The 16088-nt window shown below is 71.4% G+C and overlaps 5 protein-coding genes across 8 annotated transcripts; 2 read left to right on the forward strand and 3 right to left on the reverse strand.

Moving 5' to 3' along the window:
* Positions 1–38: 38 nt before the first annotated feature.
* CLP1 (cleavage factor polyribonucleotide kinase subunit 1) lies at positions 39–2751 on the reverse strand. Its single transcript, XM_065839247.2, has 3 exons — positions 2655–2751; positions 1899–2521; positions 39–831 (listed from the first exon to the last, which is right to left on the reverse strand). The coding sequence occupies exons 2-3, from the start codon at positions 2502–2504 to the stop codon at positions 160–162; spliced, it is 1278 nt and encodes a 425-aa protein (XP_065695319.1). The 5' UTR covers positions 2505–2521; positions 2655–2751; the 3' UTR covers positions 39–159.
* On the forward strand, positions 2503–5484 carry YPEL4 (yippee like 4). Its single transcript, XM_071808592.1, has 7 exons — positions 2503–2536; positions 2680–2777; positions 2891–3238; positions 3660–3971; positions 4357–4400; positions 4945–5053; positions 5238–5484. The coding sequence occupies exons 1-7, from the start codon at positions 2503–2505 to the stop codon at positions 5325–5327; spliced, it is 1035 nt and encodes a 344-aa protein (XP_071664693.1). The 3' UTR covers positions 5328–5484.
* A 124-nt stretch (positions 5485–5608) lies between these two features.
* SERPING1 (serpin family G member 1) lies at positions 5609–9435 on the reverse strand. 2 transcript variants are annotated; one of them, XM_065839438.2, is made up of 8 exons: positions 9322–9433; positions 9136–9205; positions 8535–9030; positions 8267–8404; positions 7992–8195; positions 7709–7851; positions 6885–7104; positions 5609–6346 (listed from the first exon to the last, which is right to left on the reverse strand). In XM_065839438.2, exons 2-8 carry the CDS (start codon positions 9202–9204, stop codon positions 6096–6098), a joined length of 1521 nt encoding a protein of 506 aa, XP_065695510.1. In that variant the 5' UTR covers position 9205; positions 9322–9433; the 3' UTR covers positions 5609–6095. The 2 variants fall into 2 exon arrangements, with proteins under 2 accessions (XP_065695510.1, XP_071664742.1); XM_071808641.1 differs by lacking the exon at positions 5609–6346 and adding an exon at positions 6494–6786 and having other exon boundaries at positions 9322–9435.
* Positions 9436–9504: 69 nt separating this feature from the next.
* On the forward strand, positions 9505–11726 carry UBE2L6 (ubiquitin conjugating enzyme E2 L6). The gene is made up of 4 exons (XM_065839439.2): positions 9505–9586; positions 10577–10666; positions 11135–11321; positions 11392–11726. Exons 1-4 carry the CDS (start codon positions 9566–9568, stop codon positions 11544–11546), a joined length of 453 nt encoding a protein of 150 aa, XP_065695511.1. The 5' UTR covers positions 9505–9565; the 3' UTR covers positions 11547–11726.
* Positions 11727–11930: 204 nt separating this feature from the next.
* On the reverse strand, positions 11931–15620 carry SMTNL1 (smoothelin like 1). 3 transcript variants are annotated; one of them, XM_065839567.2, is made up of 8 exons: positions 15484–15620; positions 13929–14748; positions 13533–13680; positions 13343–13376; positions 12979–13119; positions 12449–12551; positions 12218–12369; positions 11931–12147 (listed from the first exon to the last, which is right to left on the reverse strand). In XM_065839567.2, exons 2-8 carry the CDS (start codon positions 14730–14732, stop codon positions 12003–12005), a joined length of 1527 nt encoding a protein of 508 aa, XP_065695639.1. In that variant the 5' UTR covers positions 14733–14748; positions 15484–15620; the 3' UTR covers positions 11931–12002. The 3 variants fall into 3 exon arrangements, with proteins under 3 accessions (XP_065695639.1, XP_071664743.1, XP_065695640.1); XM_071808642.1 differs by having other exon boundaries at positions 13929–14745; positions 15484–15564; XM_065839568.2 differs by lacking the exon at positions 15484–15620 and adding an exon at positions 15435–15474.
* Positions 15621–16088: the final 468 nt, after the last annotated feature.

The following is a 16088-nucleotide window of genomic DNA, read 5'->3' on the forward strand; positions in this document are numbered from 1 at the left end:
CCGGGGGGACCCGGCCGCTCCCTCACGCAGACACTGCCCAGAGCAAAAGCTTCGCGGTTTAATAACAAACGCTAATAAGAAACGTTACAAAAGGATCTAAAACCACGGGGCGGGTGCAGGGGGGTCCCGGAGCCCGCCGAAGCGGCAGTGAGCCCCCCGCTACTTGAGGTCCATGAAGCGGATGTCCATGATGAGCAGGAAGCTCTTGGGCAGCGGGCGCGGCGCGGGGGACAGCACGGTGAACACCTGCCGCTCCAGGTCCACGCCCGTCACCACGATGAACCCGGCCACGCTGGTCTCCGAGATGTTGTCGTCGGGGCCGTCGGCCGTGCTGACGCTGAGCAGGTGGTGCACCATGTCCCGCCCCGGCGTCACCGGCACCAGCTTCAGCTGGTTGTCCTCCTGCGACATGCCCAGCGGCAGGCACGAGTCCGGGATGGTGGGAGCCCCCACCTTGTAGATCTTGACATCGGAGAACTTGACGTCAAAGGCGTGCGGGTAGAAGCAGCCGCGGAAGCCGTAGAAGTACTCGCGGATGCGGTCGTCGCGGCACTCGCGGCGGAAGTCCTTGGAGCGCTCCACCACGCCGCCGGACTTGGGCAGCAGGACGGTGCGCACGAAGTGTGGCAGGTCCCGCTTCAGCTCGTTGTAGAGCCGCTCCTGGTCCAGCACCACCACCACGTCCACCTCAAAGGCGGAGGCGGCGTGCACCAGCGCCTGGTAGCCCGAGCCCTTCACCCAGCCGCAGGTGTTGATGACGCAGCCGCTGACCGAGGCGCGGCGGTTCACCTCGCAGCGCTGGTTGAAGACGTCGGCCAGGCGGGATGTGATCTGCAGAGAGACCGGGTGCAGGCGTCAGGACAGAGAGACCTTTCGGGAGCGCTCGTGTCCCCAAACCACAGCTGCTCTCTCCAGCACCATCCCTGCCTCCTTCAAAACCACAGCGCTCAATCCCCATGGCAGAACTGCACTGGCTGCAACCGGGCAGGGAGCTCAGGGAGCAGGCGGTCCCGGGGTGGCAGCCTGGTCTTGCCCTTGGGGACACAGTGACCCCCTAACACGCTCAGTTATTTACCGCTGAGGCCCCGGCACAACGCTCGGCCCCTGGGCGGCCATGGGGTGAGATCCTCCCCACCCAAGCCGCAAAGAGGGATGTGCCGTGCAGGAGGCTGGAGCTGTCCCCAAACGGGTTACAAGGGTGACAGACTGTGGCCGGAGACGCTGTTCTGTCCCAAGGGCTGCAGTGGCCTCCAGCCAGGCAGGGGCCTATGTCACCAAACAGCCACAGCGGGAGGGCCCTAAGCACTCGGGATCAGCTTTTTGGGCATCTTTAGGCTTTTCTTGGACATCTTTCCACCCAGGTTTCCATTAACAGGGCGTGGGGGTTCCTGCGGGGGTGACACTGCGTGGTGACGGTCACTGCGCTCTGACTGACACTGGTTCTGCGTGAGAGCGACTGGATGTGCCCGCACCCTGGTCCCCTCTCGCCTGACAAGCCCATGGGCCGGGCTGCTCACTGTGACTGCGGCTCTGGCTCCGTCCCCGCGGCTCTGGCTCCGTCCCCGCGGCTCTGGCTCCGTCCCCGCGGCAGCCGCGACTCGCAGCCCGCGAAGGGCCCGGCCAGCGAGGGCTCAGTTGCGGCCCCTCATCTCCTCCGTTCAGGGATGAAGAGCTTCCCCTGGGGTCCCTGCAGCCCCTCCACCATCCCCATTACGCCTCCTGCTCACTGTCCCGGCGCTCCACAAGTCCCCGTGGGGCCGCAGTGCCAAGAGATGGGCATGGCACTCAGGGCCACAGCCCTACACAGTGGCGAAATAAACAGGACAGTCATGGCTGGGCAGGGAGCTCTGGAGCCGGCTCCAAACCCGGCCCCGCCCCGGCAGAGCCCCCACACCCACCTTGTTGTAGAGCTTGATGTTGGTGCCGGGCGTGGTGGAGCCGAAGTGGTAGACGAGCGGCGCCTGCAGCGAGAACCCCTCCTCCACGTCGGCCGGGCGCTCGATGTAGAGCGCGCCCATGGTGCCGGGGATGGACACGGAGCCCTGCCCCACGTCCAGCTCCACGAACGTGGGCCGGCGGCCCAGCCGCACCGCGTAGTTCAGCAGCAGGCGGCACACGGTGGACTTGCCCACGTCGGTGGGTCCCACCACCATGACGCGGGGCCCGCGCTCGTCCTCCCGCTCCGCCTGCCGCCGCATCTGCTCCAGCGCCGTGTGCGTGTTGAGGTACAGCAGCATAGGGGTGTCCCTGGACACGTAGGCCACCTCGGTGCGGCCGCTGAGCTGCACGGTGCAGCCGTGCCAGGTGAACACGGCCACCTTGGCGCCCGCGTCGAAGCTGAACTTCTTGTTGCGCGTGAGCTCGGTGCCGAACACCTCGGCCATGCCGCTCAGCAGCTCCAGCTGCACCGTCTGCGACGCCTCCACCTCGAAGCGCAGCTCCGTCTCCCGCTCCAGCTCGAACTTGGCCACCTGCTTCTTCTCCTCGCCGCCGTCGTCCGCCATGGCGGGCCCGGGCTGCCCTGCGGGGGGCGGCGGTTGGCAGCGGGGCTGGGCCTGGGCCCCGAGCCGCCCCCCGCGGCCGCCGGAGCTGCCCCCGCTCCTGCCCCGCCCCCGGGCCGCGGTCCCGCCGGTGCCCCCGCCGCCCCTACTCACCGGCTCCGCTGCGCTTCCGGGACAGCGAGGCTGCGCCGGAAGTGGCGCCAGAGCGGCGCGCCCGGACCGCCGGGCGGGGGGAGCTGCGCTGCGGTTGCTATGGCAGCCGCGCGGGGCCTCCGGGTGACGTAACGACGCAGGGGGCGCCGCGCGGTGCGCCCCGGGAAGCGGAGTCCGCGGCCCCGCGGGGTCATTTGCATCTCATTTGCATACAGCGCGCGATCGCGTCTCGTTAGCCCGAGCGCCCGGTCCGCCGGCAGCGCCCGGGGCCGCCTGCAGCTCCTCTGCGGCTCATCCGCGCCTCCTGTGCGTGCAGCCCCCCGCGGTCATCTGCGTGTTCCCCGGCGCGGGGAGAGTTCGGGGGACACAGGGAACATGGGGGACACGGGGGACACGGGGGGACCGAGGAGCCGGCGGTGCCCGCAGCGCATCCTGGCGGCGGGGCTGACGTCGGAGGTGCGGGCGGTGACGTCACGGCGGCGGGGGATGAGTCACGGTGCCGTGATGCAGCCCCGGGCACGCAGCGGCCGCCCCGGGGACAGCGGCAGCGGCGGCAGCGGGGACAGCGGGGACAGCGGCAGGCGGTGAGCGGCTCCCGGGCTCCTGGCAGCCCCGGGGACCCTCGTCTCCCCCTCGGGACCCCCATCCTGTCACCCCTGGGACCCCCATCAACGCCCCCAGCTCCCCTCCCCGAGTCCCCTCCGGGCCCCCCAACATTGTCCCCTCAGGCACCCTCATCCTCCCGCCTCAGGACCCCCATTGTCCGCCCGGGACCCCAAGACTATTCCAGCAGGATCGCCCCCACTCCCCCCTCTCTCAGGCCCCCCCGGGTCTCCCTGGGGACAACAGGGACGGGGCGCTGTCCCCGCGCTGTCCCTCACTGCTGCGACGAGCCGGCCCGGTCTCGGCTGGCAGCGGGGTTGGGGGGCGGCTGAGAAATGGGGGTGTTGGGGAAAGGGGGCCCAGGCAGTGACCTCCCCACCGCCTCCCGTTACCCCCTCGCAGGCCGCCCCCCTTTTCCGCCTCCTGCTCTCCTGGGGGGGCCCGGGGCGGCCGTGCCCCCCCCACCTCCGCGCGGGAGGAACGACGGCGCTGGGCGCTCTGCTGCGCTGCTTCCCCTGCGAGCGGCTCTGCGGGGGCTGCGCGGTGCCCCCCGTGCCCCCGCGCCCCCCCGGGGCTCTGCCGCCCGCCGCGCCGCCCCCCCGCCGCCGCCTGCCCCCCCGCACGTTCCGCAGTTACCTGCCGCGCTGCCACCGCACCTACAGCTGCGTGCACTGCCGGGCGCACCTGGCCCGGCACGACGAGCTCATCTCCAAGGTGGGGGCTGCGACAGCCGGGTACCCGCGGTGTCCCCGGGGAGTGAGCTTCTGCCCGTGGGGGGGCTGGGGCAGCCGGGGCCCCCCCGTGGTGCCTCATGTGTGGCAAGTGTCCCCCCGTGTAGTCCCCGGGGTGAGGACGTTGCCACAGCGCCCCCAGGGTGGTGAGTGTCCCCCCACGGTGTCCTGGGGGTGGCAGGTGTCCCCTGTGGTGCTCCGTGGAGGTGACCATCTTCCCCTCGGTGTCCCCAGGGTGGTGAGTGTCCCCCCACGGGGTCCCCGGGCTCGCGTGTTGCAGCCCATGGGGGTGATGCAGCGGGGCAGGGGGACGCGGGTGGCGCAGGGGACACGGGGCCCGGCCGGTGACTCGCGCCGTGTCCCCACAGTCCTTCCAGGGCAGCCATGGCCGTGCCTACCTGTTCAACTCGGTGTGAGTACCCGGGGGCGGCGGCCGCGGGCGGGGTGGGCGGGGCTGTGGGCGCAGGACCCTCACCCCTGGCTGCTGTCCCGCCGCTGCCGGCGGTGCCGGGCTGTACCGGGCTGTACCGGGCTGTACCAGGCTGTGCAGTGCCGGGCCGTACCGGGCTGTGCGGTGCCGGTTGTGCCGGGCTGTGCGGTGCCGGCTGCCGGCTGTGCGGTGCCGGGCTGTACCGAGCTGTGCGGTGCCGGCTGTACCGAGCTGTGCGGTACCGGGCTGTACCGAGCTGTGCGGTGCCGGGCTGTACCGAGCTGTGCGGTGCCGGGCTGTACCGAGCTGTGCGGTGCCGGCTGTACCGAGCTGTGCGGTGCCGGGCTGTACCGAGCTGTGCGGTGCCGGGCTGTACCGAGCTGCGCGGTGCCGGGCTGTACCGAGCTGCGCGGTGCCGGCTGTACCGGGCTGTGCGGTGCCGGCTGTACCGGGCTGTGCGGTGCCGGCTGTGCCGGGCTGTGCGGTGCCGGCGGTGCGGTGCCGGCTCAGCCCCCTCCCGGCGCAGGGTGAACGTGGGCTGCGGGCCGGCGGAGCAGCGGCTGCTGCTGACGGGGCTGCACTCGGTGTCCGACATCTTCTGCCAGAGCTGCAAGACCACCCTGGGCTGGAAATACGTGAGTCCCCCGCGTCGGCACCCGCACCCCAGCCCTGCCGAGGGCACCCCGAGCCCACTCCGCGGGCACCCCAAACCCTTGCCCTGGGCAGCCCCTTTGCTGGGGCACCCCAAAGCCTCAGTGAAGCAACCCCCGGGCACCCCAAGCCCATGGTGCCCGGGGGGGCTCTGATCCGTCTTCCCAGGAACAGGCGTTCGAGAGCAGCCAGAAGTACAAGGAGGGGAAGTTCATCATCGAGATGTCGCACATGGTGAAGGAGAACGGCTGGGACTGAGAGGCACAGCGGGGACACCCCCGGCAGCACCGCCCCGGGGTGCCGGCAGTGGGGAGCCCCCGGCGCATCTGCGCGGGCCCCCTGGGGTGCGCTGCCCGTCACCAGCGTGCGGGCGCTGCGGTGGTTTTCTAGGGCAATAAAGGCTTTTTTTTAGGAAGGTGCTGCGTGTCACCTCTCCGCCTCAGCCCCGGCACCCTGGGGTGAACCTGGCACACAGCCGGGGCCCCAACGTGTCCCCTGCCCCCGGGCTGTCCCCTCCCTCCCCACGCGCCAGAGCCGCGCAGTGGTCAGGGCGTTTATTGAGGGAAACTGAGGCACGGGGGCAGTGGGGACGCGGGGACCTGTGGGGTGGGGGAAGTGACGGGCGGGAGATGGGGAGGGAACGGAGGTGGGTGGTGAAGGGGGGGTGGGAGATGGGGGAGGTGGGGAAGGAGGGACAGGGAGGGATGGGAGGGAAGGAAAGAAAGAGCGAGGGAGGAGAGGAAGAGGGAGGGATGGATGAGGGAGGGTGAGGAGAGGGAAGGATGGGGTCTGGGGAGGTAGAAGGAGAGTGGGATGGAGGGAAAGGAGAAAGCGAGGGAGGGAGGCAGAGAGGAGGGGGACAAGGAATGGAGGGAGGGAAACAAGGGATGGGTGAGGGCAGGAGAGATGGGAGGAGGGAAGGAGGGAAGAGAAGAAGGGACAAGGCAGGGAGAGACAGAGAGGGACAGGGAGGGACAGAGGGAGAGGGGAAGAGTGGGGAGGGCAGGCAGGGTTTGGGGTGCAGGCTCAGGGCTGAGGGTCGCTCAGGCGGCCCATGAAGAGGGGGATGTCACCAGCGTCGTGCCAGAGGACAAAGAGGAAGGGACGCAGGGCCTCCAGCAGCAGCACCGTGCGGGCCACCGAGGTGGCCATGGCACCCGCCGCCTCCACGCCGGCCTCGTCCAGCGCCAGCACTGCGCGGTGCCGCGCGGCATCCACCACCACCGCCGGGCCCCGCGCCAGCCCGCACAGCTCCGCGTCCAGAAACAGCCCGAAGTCTGCGGCACCCGGGACACAGGGACACCAGGGACGTGGGGATGGACACAGGGACAACCAGGATACGGGTGCACAGGGGGCGGGAGGGGCTTTGGGGACACTGGGGACATGGGGGACAGTAGGGGCACACCAGGGACACTGAGGACAACAAGAGCAAGTGGACAATGGGGGGCACTGGGGGACACCAGGGAGATGGGGGATATTGGGGCCACTGGAAACACCAGAGACAGCAGGGTAATATGGGGACCCTAGGAGACACTGGGGACAAAGGGGACATTATGGGCACTGGGGGCAGTGGGGTATGTCAGGGGCACTGGGGACATGGGGGAGGCCAGGAACATGGGGGCACTGGGGGACCCTGGGGACATCGGGAAACACCAGGGACATTGGGGCCACTGGGGGAAGGGACCTGCACAGGGACTGGGGAGGGGCCAGTGACATCCTGCAGGGAGTGACATCACCGCACGTCACCTGCGCGGGATGTGACATCACCCCAGCCCACCCAGCCCAAGGAGTGACACAGGGGGTCGGTGGCCTTACCCATGTCATGGACCAGGGCCACCACGTCCAGGGCCAGGTCGAGGCGCAGGCGGGGCAGGGCCAGGGCAGTGGCCTGGAGGGGGGTCTGGGCCGCCCGCCGCAGCAGCCCCAGGAAGGTGGGGGGGTCCAGCGACTGCTCCAGGGTCCTCAGCGCCCCCAGGGGCCCCCGCGGCACCAGCACCACCAGGCTCAGGCCCCCGCTCAGCTCCAGCCGACCCACCTGTGGGGCAGACCCTCAGTGCCACTGTGGTGACCCCACAGCCTGGCATCCCCTCAGTGCCACCGCGGTGACCCCACAGCCTGGCAGCCCCCCAGTGCCACCGCGGTGACCCCACAGCCTGGCAGCCCCCCAGTGCCACCGCGGTGACCCCACAGCCTGGCATCCCCTCAGTGCCACCGCGGTGACCCCACAGCCTGGCAGCCCCCCAGTGCCACCGCGGTGACCCCACAGCCTGGGATCCACCCAGTGCCACCACGGTGACCCCACAGCCTGGCATCCCCCCAGTGCCACCGAGGTGACCCCACAGCCTGGGATCCCCCCCAGTGCCACCGCGGTGACCCCACAGCCTGGGATCCCCCTCAGTGCCACCGCGGTGACCCCACAGCCTGGCAGCCCCCCCAGTGCCAGGAGAGTGATGTCACAACCAGGCATCCCCCCAGGGAGGTCACAGCCTGGCATCCTTCCCGAGTTCCATGGGAGTGACATCACAGCCCAACACCTCCCCAGTGCCAGAGGAATGACGTCATAGCCCAGCACCCCCCCAGTGCCACTGCAGTGACGTCAGAGCCTGTCCCCTGCACCAGCAGCGGGTCCCAGTGGGTACCTGGACCTGCAGGTGGGGGTCAGTGAAGGAGCCCACCGGGTACTTCTTGCTGGTCATGGTGGGCACCAGGCGGGGTGGGCGCCCGGGGCGCAGAAAGGGCAGCAGCACCGTCTGCTTGGCCTCTAGCGGCGTGCGCCAGGCGGCTGCGGGGACACGGCACCGGCTGCGGGGACAGGGGGACACGGGGGACGAGGGGCCGTGGGCTCGGCCTCGTGATCCCAGGGCAGATCCCTGATCCGTGTCCCCCGAGCGGCCCGGGGCAGGTCCTGCGGCGGGGCTGTACCACGCAGGTGGACGGCGCTGAGCAGCAGCAGCTGCGGCTGGGGCGGCAGCACGGGCAGGAGTCCCAGCAGCAGCCCCCGGCTGGCCTCTCGCACCCACTCGTTGACGTGCAGCAGGTCCAGGCTCTCGTTGCCGCTCAGGGCTCTCGGGCGGGCGCCGTACAGGTGCCAGGAGGCGTTGAGGAAGCGGGGCTGGAGGTGCAGCTCTGCCCGGAGGCACAGCCGGCATCAGCACCACGGGCTCTGCCAGCCCTGCCGTACCCGGCCCCCCTCTCACCTGGGTGGTGGAAGATCTGCGCGGCAGAGAAGAAGCCGGGCGCGCTGGCGAGCTGCCGCAGGGCGCCGTGCACGCAGGGCAGCCCCGGCGGGTACGCCAGCACGGCAGCCAGGCGCTCACGGGTCTCACCACGGGCGCCTGCGGGCACAGGGGGCTCAGGGAGCGCCGTGGGGCAGCCACCGCGGCTGAAATGGCCGAGGGGTCGGGGATGAGGGCAGAGGCCACGGCAGAGCCCACGGCGGTGCTGGTGCCACGGGCAGCCCCTCACCCAGCAGCAGGTGCGAGAGCCCCATGGCCACGTTGATGGGGGAGAAGAGCAGGTTGGTGTCGGGCTGAGCAGCCTCTGCCATGTGCTGGTAGAAGCGGAGGGCAAAGGTGCCCAGCGCCTCGGCCACGGCCGCCCGCTGCTCCCCGGTGGGCGTCCCGCAGGCCTCAGCCGGCTCCTCGTCCTCGGGGCACGGCGGGGCGCTGGTGCCTGGGGGGCCCTGGGTGGTGGGGGGTGCGGGTGCTGCCGTGGTCCCGTTGGCCCCGGTGCCCAGCTCCTCGGCTGCTCCCTCAGGCGCCGTGGGGCCGGGGAGGTCCGTGGTGTTCAGGGGGGCATCCAAGGCAGGCAGGTCCTCGGGGCGGGCAGGGGCGGTGGGCACAGGCGGGACGGGCGCCCCTGCAACCCCTGTCGGCTCTGGGGCAGGATGGGGAGGCACCGGCAGCGTCGGGTGCTGTCTGAGCAGCTTCGCCTCGCGGGGAGAGGCCTCTGGAGTGGGCACCTGGGCACGGGACCGGGGTGAGCAGGGACAGAGGTACCCAGGCGGGGGACCCAGGGGAGAGTGGACATGGGGTGTAGGGACCCCAGGTCTCTGGGACACACTTACCATGGTGACGGTGGCCATGGCTGTGGCCACCAGCCACACCAGGGGCAGCCAGCACGTCACGGCGGGCATCCTGGTGGGTAGGCAGGTCAAGGGCTTGACTGACGCCCACCACCCGCCCCACTCCCGGCACCCTGCACCCCCGGTCTGACACCGCGGGGTGGGTGCGGGGCAGCAGCCCGGGCCCACCTGGGTGCCGGCGGGTCGGTCCCCGTGTGTCCGGCCGGGCAGGGGAGCTGGCGGGACCCGGCCCTGCCTGGTCAATGATTAAGGACAGCGGCGGCGGCTGCCAGCGCTTCCCGTAAATCAGCCGGGGGGCTCCGCCTGCCCCCACCGCCCACCCCGTGCTCAGGGCGGGGCTCCAGCATCTTGCCCCGCCCATCGGGGCGTGGCGCGGAGGAGTCCAGCCCAGCGGCACCGGGCACCGGTAGCCATGGCCGCGAGGATCATCAAGGTGGGCAGTGGCACCGGGGAACACCGGGGGTTACCGGGGCCGGCAGCGGCCGTACCCCCGTATCGGCACTGGGGGCCCGGACCGGGGGTGCGGGGCCGTGGCGGTACCCGGGGATCCTGGTGTCAGCACCGAGCGGTGCCCGCACCGGGGTGGCAGGTGTCCGAGGGGTGCCGGTCACAGGGTGCGGGGTCTCGGCACCGGCGGGGCGGGGGAGCCGGTACCGAGGTGCGTGGGGTACTGGTGCAGGGGTGCTGGGTCTGCCAGTGCGGGTAGTACCGGTGCTGGTATGCTGGGCTATGTGGGATACCGGTGCGGGGCTATCGGTGTGGGGAGTGCCGCTGCAGGCGGTGCCGGTGCGGGGGTGCTGGGGTGCGGGCTGTGCCGGTGCTGGGGTGCGGCGTGTGTCGGTGCAGGGGGTGCCGGTGCGGGGGTGCTGGGGTGCGGGCTGTGCCGGTGCTGGGGTGCAGGGGTGCAGGGTGTGCCGGTGCAGGGGGTGCCGGTGCTGGGGTGCAGGGTGTGCCGGTGCAGGGGGTGCCGGTGCTGGGGTGCAGGGTGTGCCGGTGCAGGGGGTGCCGGTGCTGGGGTGCAGGGTGTGCCGGTGCAGGGGGTGCCGGTGCTGGGGTGCAGGGTGTGCCGGTGCAGGGGGTGCCGGTGCTGGGGTGCAGGGTGTGCCGGTGCAGGGGGTGCCGGTGCTGGGGTGCAGGGTGTGCCGGTGAAGGGGGTGCCGGTGCGGGTCTATCGGTGTGGGGAGTACCGCTGCAGGCGGTGCCGGTGCTGGGGTGCAGGGTGCCGCCGCCCCCGCCGATCGCCGCGATCCGGTTTCGTTTCCCGGCGCGGACGGCTCCGTGACGGGGCGTGGCTTGGAGATGGCCCTGCCCACTGATGCGTGTCTCTGGAGAAGCCCCGCCCATTGGGGGCGCGTCTCAGGTGTAACCCCGCCTACGAGGGCGTGTCTCATGTGCCCCCCGCCCACTGTGGCGCCCCCTGCAGGAGCTGGAGGAGGCGCGGCGCTGGGGCGGGGCCCGCGACCTGCGGCGGCTGGACGGGGACGTGCTGCGCTGGACCGGGCTCCTGCTGCCCGTGCGTGGGGACTGGGACACCTGGGGGGTCCCCGGGCTGGGGATGTGGGGTGGGGCTCCCCCTTGGGTGAGGGGCTGAGGTGCGGGGTTCCCATGGGGGAACACGGGGGACCTGGGGCAGACCCGTCCTTTGGGGGCTTGGGAGCACTATGGGGCACAGGGGACCTGGAGGGGAGATGGGCCCCTTCGGGCACAGGGCGTCCCCTGGGAGCAGGGGGTGACTAGGGGGGTTTCCTGAGGGCATTGAGTGGGTGTCACTATCAGAGCAACATTGGGGAGGGTCCCCCTGGGGACACTGTGTGGGGAACCTGGAGTTCTCGGCTGGGAGCACTGGGTGGGGATTCCCCTCCTGGGAGGCTCATGCTGCGGGGGGTGTCTCCACGGGGGGCACCGGATGTCGCGGCTGGGGCAGGGTCCCCCCATGGACACTGCAGCAGGGGGGACTGAGATGTTCCCTTTCCCATGGCAGAACAACCCCCCGTACAACGCAGGCGCCTTCCGCTTCAACCTGACCTTCTCCCCCCACCACCCGCTGGTTCCCCCCCACGCCACCCTCTGCACCCGCATCTACCATCCCAGCGTGAGCACCGACGGCCACGTCTGCCAGCCCCTCACCTCCGACCAGCACTGGGTGCCCACCACCCGTGCCGTCCAAGGTGGCACCTCTGGGATAGGGAAGGGGCACAGCGGGAGGGGCTGCCCACCCTGACCCCTCCATGCCCGCAGTGCTGCAGGACCTGCTGCTGCTGCTGGACAGCCCGGACCCCGAGCGGGTGCTGCGGCCGGATCTGGCCCGTGAGCTCCAGGAGCAGCCCAAGGTTTTCCAGCGTCGGGCAGAGGAACACACCCGGCGCCACGCGGAGCGGCGGCCAGAACCCTGAGTCCCCCGAACCTGGGGGCGCCCCAGCTTCACCCTCCCTCTCTGTGCCAGCCAGGCTGGCGCTGGCATCACCTTGGTGCTGGGGCATGAGGGCCCAGCCTGGCACAATGAGGGGTCCTGGCAGCCTACAGGGGCCACCCCACTCTGTACATAAATTAATAAATCTACTCTTGCTCTGGCACCGTGATGCCTCGTTGGAATGGTGGGGGCACTGGGGAGAGGCAGCCCACTGTGTCAGCCCTGGGGAGCTGCCCTGCCTGTCCCCTCTGCGGTGACAGCAGGGCTGTGCCCACCCCATGGCCAGCTTGTGCTACCCCCAACACTCGTTTGGTGCCAACATCCCCCTGCCCGCGTGTCTCCCATGACAGATGCGGCCACAACAGCCTGGCACCACGAGCATTTACTGCTGGGGAATGAAAGGGGGGGTGGCACAGGTGGGGGCCATGGGGGACCCCACTCAGCGCTTCTTTGTCTTCACCAGCCCCTTGGCCACCAGGCAGCGGTACAGCTCCTGCAGGTACGTGTACACGCACTTGGCGTCAGGCACCGGGAGCCGCACCATGTCCTCCACCTCCAGCAGCGGGGCACAGCCCGCCCGCTCCCTGTGGGGACAGCGCTGTCACCCGGGGCCCCCCGCCCGGGGCCGGGGCCGGGGGCCGGGGCTGCTCTCACTCGGCGGTGGCGAAGGCCAGGGCGAAGTTGTGGCGGCGGGCGCCGGGCTCCAGGCTGCCGTACTCGAAGGCGTCGGGGAAGAAGCTGTGCAGCAGGGCGCAGAAGGCCAGCCCGCTGCCCCAGCTCCCCGAGAAGTTCTGCACGTCCACGTGCTGCCGTGGGGGGCGAGGGACAGGGTCAGGCCGCCCCACGGCCCCGCGGCCGCCGCGCGGCCCCCAGCCCGGCTCTCACCTGGTACCCGCGGGTCCGGGCGCGGCACCACTCCAGCAGCATCGCCTTCACCGTGGCCGTGCCCCCCGCCCGCTTCAGGTGCGGGGCCGGGCCCGTGGCTGCGCTGCAGGCGGTGCCAGGCGCTGTGGGGCAGCCCGCACGGGGCACCCCGCACCGGGCACCCCCGGCCCTCACTGCCCGCCGTGTCGCTCCCCCTCGGCCCCACCCTCCCCAAGGCGACCTCCCATTGGCCAGTCCCTGAGCCGTGAGCATCCCCATTGGTCCATCTGTGCCCCCAGCTACCTTCCCATTGGCTCATCCTTGCCCAGGTGTTCCCCGTTAGCCCATTTTCCCGTGGCGGCCGCCGCGGGGTCCCCACAGCCCCACAGCGACCCCGCTGCTCGGAGCCCCCCCAAACCCCCCCTGCCCCATGTCCCCCACGGCACCCCAATGCCCCCCCACTGCCGCCCGATATCCTACTGTCCCACGGCCTCTCAGTCCCCCGATACCCCCATTGCCGGCCCGCGCCCCACAGGCCCGGCCCCTCTCACCCTCCGAACTTCTCCAGGATGGCGCTGCGCCCCTGTGCCCGGGTGTTCACCCGCGGCCGCCCCCCGGCCCCCTCCGGCCTCGGCCTCGGCCCCGCCGTCCCGGGGGGCGCACGGCCCCGCGCCCCCCGCGCCGGTGCACCCCTGCGGGGACACGGGTGGCCCCGTGGGTAGGGGTGAGGGCAGTGCTATGGCCACCCGTGGGGCATGGGGCTGTGGGGTACGGGGGTACCCCTGGGGGGACACAAGCTGGGGGGTGCCAGCCTGGGGCAGGGGGCCGTGAGTACCCGCAGTGGGGCAGAGCTAAGGCGCAGCCCCGGTGCCGGTGGGACACCCGGAGGGCTGTGCCCGCCCTGCCCACACTCACCTCTCGCCGCCCCCCGGGCCCTCGGTGGTGCCGGCTGCAAGGGAGAGGAGGGGTCAGTGGGGTGGGAGGGACACCCCGGGGTGGGGGCACCCACGTTCTCTCCGGGCACCCATGGAGCCCCAAATGGGGGGCATCCCTGGGGCACCATCCCAGGGCTCCACTTGCCCACCCTGCCCAGCGCAGCCCTTACCTGTGGGGGATGTGGGGGACGCCGGGGATGTGGGGGACACGGGGGGTATGGGAGACAGAGACGTGGGGCTGGTGACCTCCCCGGGGGGTGAGCAGGGGGCGAACTCGGGCCACAGCTCATCCTCCTCATCCTGCAGCCAGGCGGGCTCCTGCGGGCACAGCCGGGGTGGCACGGCCGGCATGGGCACTGCCACCGCCCCTGACAATGTCACCCCTGTCCCTGGCACTGCCACCTGCTCCCTGGCACTGCCCGCATGGGCAATGCCACCCCTGTCCCTTGTACTGTCACCCTATCCCTGACACTGTCACCCGGCCCCTGGCGCTGCCACCTCTGTCCCCAACCCTATCACACCTTTCCCCCCCCCGACCCCCCTGTTCCCCCCGTGCCCCCTCTCACCTGGCGGCCCCGGGTTGTTCCCGCTGCTGCCGGCCCCGGCCCAGCCGCCTCCTGCGCGCCCCCCGCCGCCGCCCCCCCGGGGCCCCCGGCTGCCTCTACCCCGGCATCACCCCCGACATCGCGCCCGGCGGCCCCTGTGCCGCCGGTGTCACCCCCGGCCCCCTTCGGTGCTTCTGCCCCGGCATCGTGCCCGGCATTCCCTGCAGCCCCTTCGCCGGTGTCATCCTCCGCCTCCCCGGCGCCGCCACTGTCACCTCCTTTGTCTCCTGCTGCCCCAGTGTCACCCCCCACGTCCCCTGCTCCCTCAGTGTCAACCCTTGTGTCCCCTGCTACTCCACTGTCACCCCTCAAGTCCCCTGTTGTCCCATTGTCAGCCCCTGCGTCTCCTGCTGCCCCAGTGTCACTCCCTGTGTCCCCTGCTGCCCCAGCGTCACCCTCCACGTCCCCCGCTCCCTCAGTGTCACCCCTTGTGTCCCCTGCTACTCCACTGTCACCTCCTGTGTCCCCTGCTGCCCCTGTCCCCTGCCCATCACCCCCCGCTGCCCGGGGGTCCCTCCCGCCATGTGGAGCTGCCGCTTCCCGGCTGCGCTCCCCCGGCCCTTCGGCCCTCGTCCCCGCAGCGGGGTGAGGAGGGGTGTCCGAGGCAGGGGTGCCGGGGGTCGGGGTGCCCAGGGTAGGGGTCTCCGAGGTGCCGGTGTCCGGAGTGGGGGTGTCAAGAGTCTCCGAGCTGGGGGTGTCAGGGGTGGGGGTCTCCGCGGTGGGGGTCTCCGAGGTGGGGGTGTCAGCCTCTCCCTGGGGCTCCATGCTGCTGCAGTCACTGCTGCAGTGTGTCAGGGCTGCCACTGGGCCCCCCTCGTGCCCCCTCCGCACGCCTGTGCCCCCCATAGCCCCCCAGCCCGGCTACCCCCACCCCGCCTCTGTCCCCTTGCCCCCCCAGCACTGGTACCCCCATTCCCCCACCCTGGGCAGCCTCGTTGCCCTTGCTCAGCCCCCATTCCCCATCCTGGCTCCCCCATGCAACATCCTGACAGCCCAATACCTCAGCCTGCCCGCCCCACACCTCCTCCGGCGCCCCCATGCCCCATACCAGTCCCCTCATTTCCCTCTTGCCCCCCATTCCCGGTACTCCCATGCGCCATCCCAACCCCCCGTGTCTCATCTCTGCACCCTCATTCCTCCCCCCGGCGCCTCATGCCCAACCTCAGCCCCCCCACTCCCCATCCCACCCTCCATTCTGCCTCTCAAACCCCCGTGTCCCACCCCGGCCCCCCATGCCCCCCTCCCGACTCCCGTGTCCCATTCCGACCCCTTATTCCCTATTCCTACCCCCCCAATTCCTCCTCTCGACCCCCTAAACCCCACCCTAACCCCCCTACCCCCCTCCCGACCCCACGTGTCCTATCCCGGACCCCCACTCCCCTCCCGACCCTCCCACCCGCATACCGCCCGCCATACCGCCTCCCGCCCGCCTTGTCCCCTCCCGGCCTCCCAAACCCCCTCCCGCACCCTCATTCCCCGTCCTGTCTCCGACCCCCCGGTTCCCCTCGCCCCGTACCCTCGGGCCGCTCCCGCCGTTCGCTGAGCTCACCGGCCCCGCCCGTCCCGGGGCTATTTTTACCGGGGGGCAGGTGCCGCCTTCACTCACCGCCCACCCGCAGGGCCGGGGGCACGCGTGGGGCACGGGGAGGAGCCGGGGCGGGCAGGCAGGGCGGACACGGGGACGGTCCGGGACAGACACACGGACACAGCTGGGGAGGGCGACACGCCGGCACTCCCACCCGGACAGTGGGGACACCCCAAAGCAGCCCACGGGGCCACGGGAGCCACACGGGGACGCGGGTACCCCGGACAGGGACACTTGGGGGGCACAGACAAGTGGGGGACATCAAGGGACATGGGCGACACAGGCACGCTGGGAACATGGAGGACATAGGGGGGTCACAGATACACGGGGGACATCAGGGTGATCCAGGGGGTGGCAGTCACATGGGGGACACAGACACACGGGGACATGAAGGGACATCAGGGGGCATGGAAGCACGTGGGTCACACGGTGACAGGCCGGGCGGCGCCCGGGGGTACACGGAGCCCGCGGTGCCCCCGAAGCGGCCCGGGACGGTGGCCGGTATTGGCCACGCCCCCTGTGGCACTGGCCCCGCC

The sequence above is a fragment of the Patagioenas fasciata genome, chromosome 5 (genome assembly GCF_037038585.1).
Source record: "Patagioenas fasciata isolate bPatFas1 chromosome 5, bPatFas1.hap1, whole genome shotgun sequence".
NCBI classification, from domain to species: Eukaryota; Metazoa; Chordata; class Aves; order Columbiformes; family Columbidae; genus Patagioenas; species Patagioenas fasciata.

What these genes read in the sequence shown, in the direction of transcription:
- YPEL4 (XM_071808592.1), top strand. Translation starts at nt 2,503, where the DNA reads ATGGCGGGCCCGGGCTGCCCTGCGGGGGGCGGCG. An exon ending in CAGCCGCGCGGGGCCTCCGG is followed by an intron (nt 2,778 to 2,890) that starts GTGACGTAACGA and finishes GCGTCTCGTTAG; the next exon opens with CCCGAGCGCCCGGTCCGCCG. An exon ending in CCACCCTGGGCTGGAAATAC is followed by an intron (nt 5,054 to 5,237) that starts GTGAGTCCCCCG and finishes CCGTCTTCCCAG; the next exon opens with GAACAGGCGTTCGAGAGCAG.
- CLP1 (XM_065839247.2), bottom strand. Translation starts at nt 2,504, where the DNA reads ATGGCGGACGACGGCGGCGAGGAGAAGAAGCAGGTGGCCAAGTTCGAG. An exon ending in ACATCAAGCTCTACAACAAG is followed by an intron (nt 832 to 1,898) that starts GTGGGTGTGGGG and finishes GTCTCTCTGCAG; the next exon opens with ATCACATCCCGCCTGGCCGA.
- SERPING1 (XM_065839438.2), bottom strand. Translation starts at nt 9,204, where the DNA reads ATGCCCGCCGTGACGTGCTGGCTGCCCCTGGTGTGGCTGGTGGCCACA. An exon ending in CCATGGCCACCGTCACCATG is followed by an intron (nt 9,031 to 9,135) that starts GTAAGTGTGTCC and finishes TCCCGTGCCCAG; the next exon opens with GTGCCCACTCCAGAGGCCTC. An exon ending in ACCCCCACCTGCAGGTCCAG is followed by an intron (nt 7,105 to 7,708) that starts GTACCCACTGGG and finishes TCTGCCCCACAG; the next exon opens with GTGGGTCGGCTGGAGCTGAG.
- UBE2L6 (XM_065839439.2), top strand. Translation starts at nt 9,566, where the DNA reads ATGGCCGCGAGGATCATCAAG. An exon ending in GGACCGGGCTCCTGCTGCCC is followed by an intron (nt 10,667 to 11,134) that starts GTGCGTGGGGAC and finishes TTCCCATGGCAG; the next exon opens with AACAACCCCCCGTACAACGC. An exon ending in CACCACCCGTGCCGTCCAAG is followed by an intron (nt 11,322 to 11,391) that starts GTGGCACCTCTG and finishes CCATGCCCGCAG; the next exon opens with TGCTGCAGGACCTGCTGCTG.
- SMTNL1 (XM_065839567.2), bottom strand. Translation starts at nt 14,732, where the DNA reads ATGGAGCCCCAGGGAGAGGCTGACACCCCCACCTCGGAGACCCCCACC. An exon ending in ATCCTGGAGAAGTTCGGAGG is followed by an intron (nt 12,552 to 12,978) that starts GTGAGAGGGGCC and finishes CACCGCCTGCAG; the next exon opens with CGCAGCCACGGGCCCGGCCC. An exon ending in CCCGGACCCGCGGGTACCAG is followed by an intron (nt 12,370 to 12,448) that starts GTGAGAGCCGGG and finishes CCCCCACGGCAG; the next exon opens with CACGTGGACGTGCAGAACTT.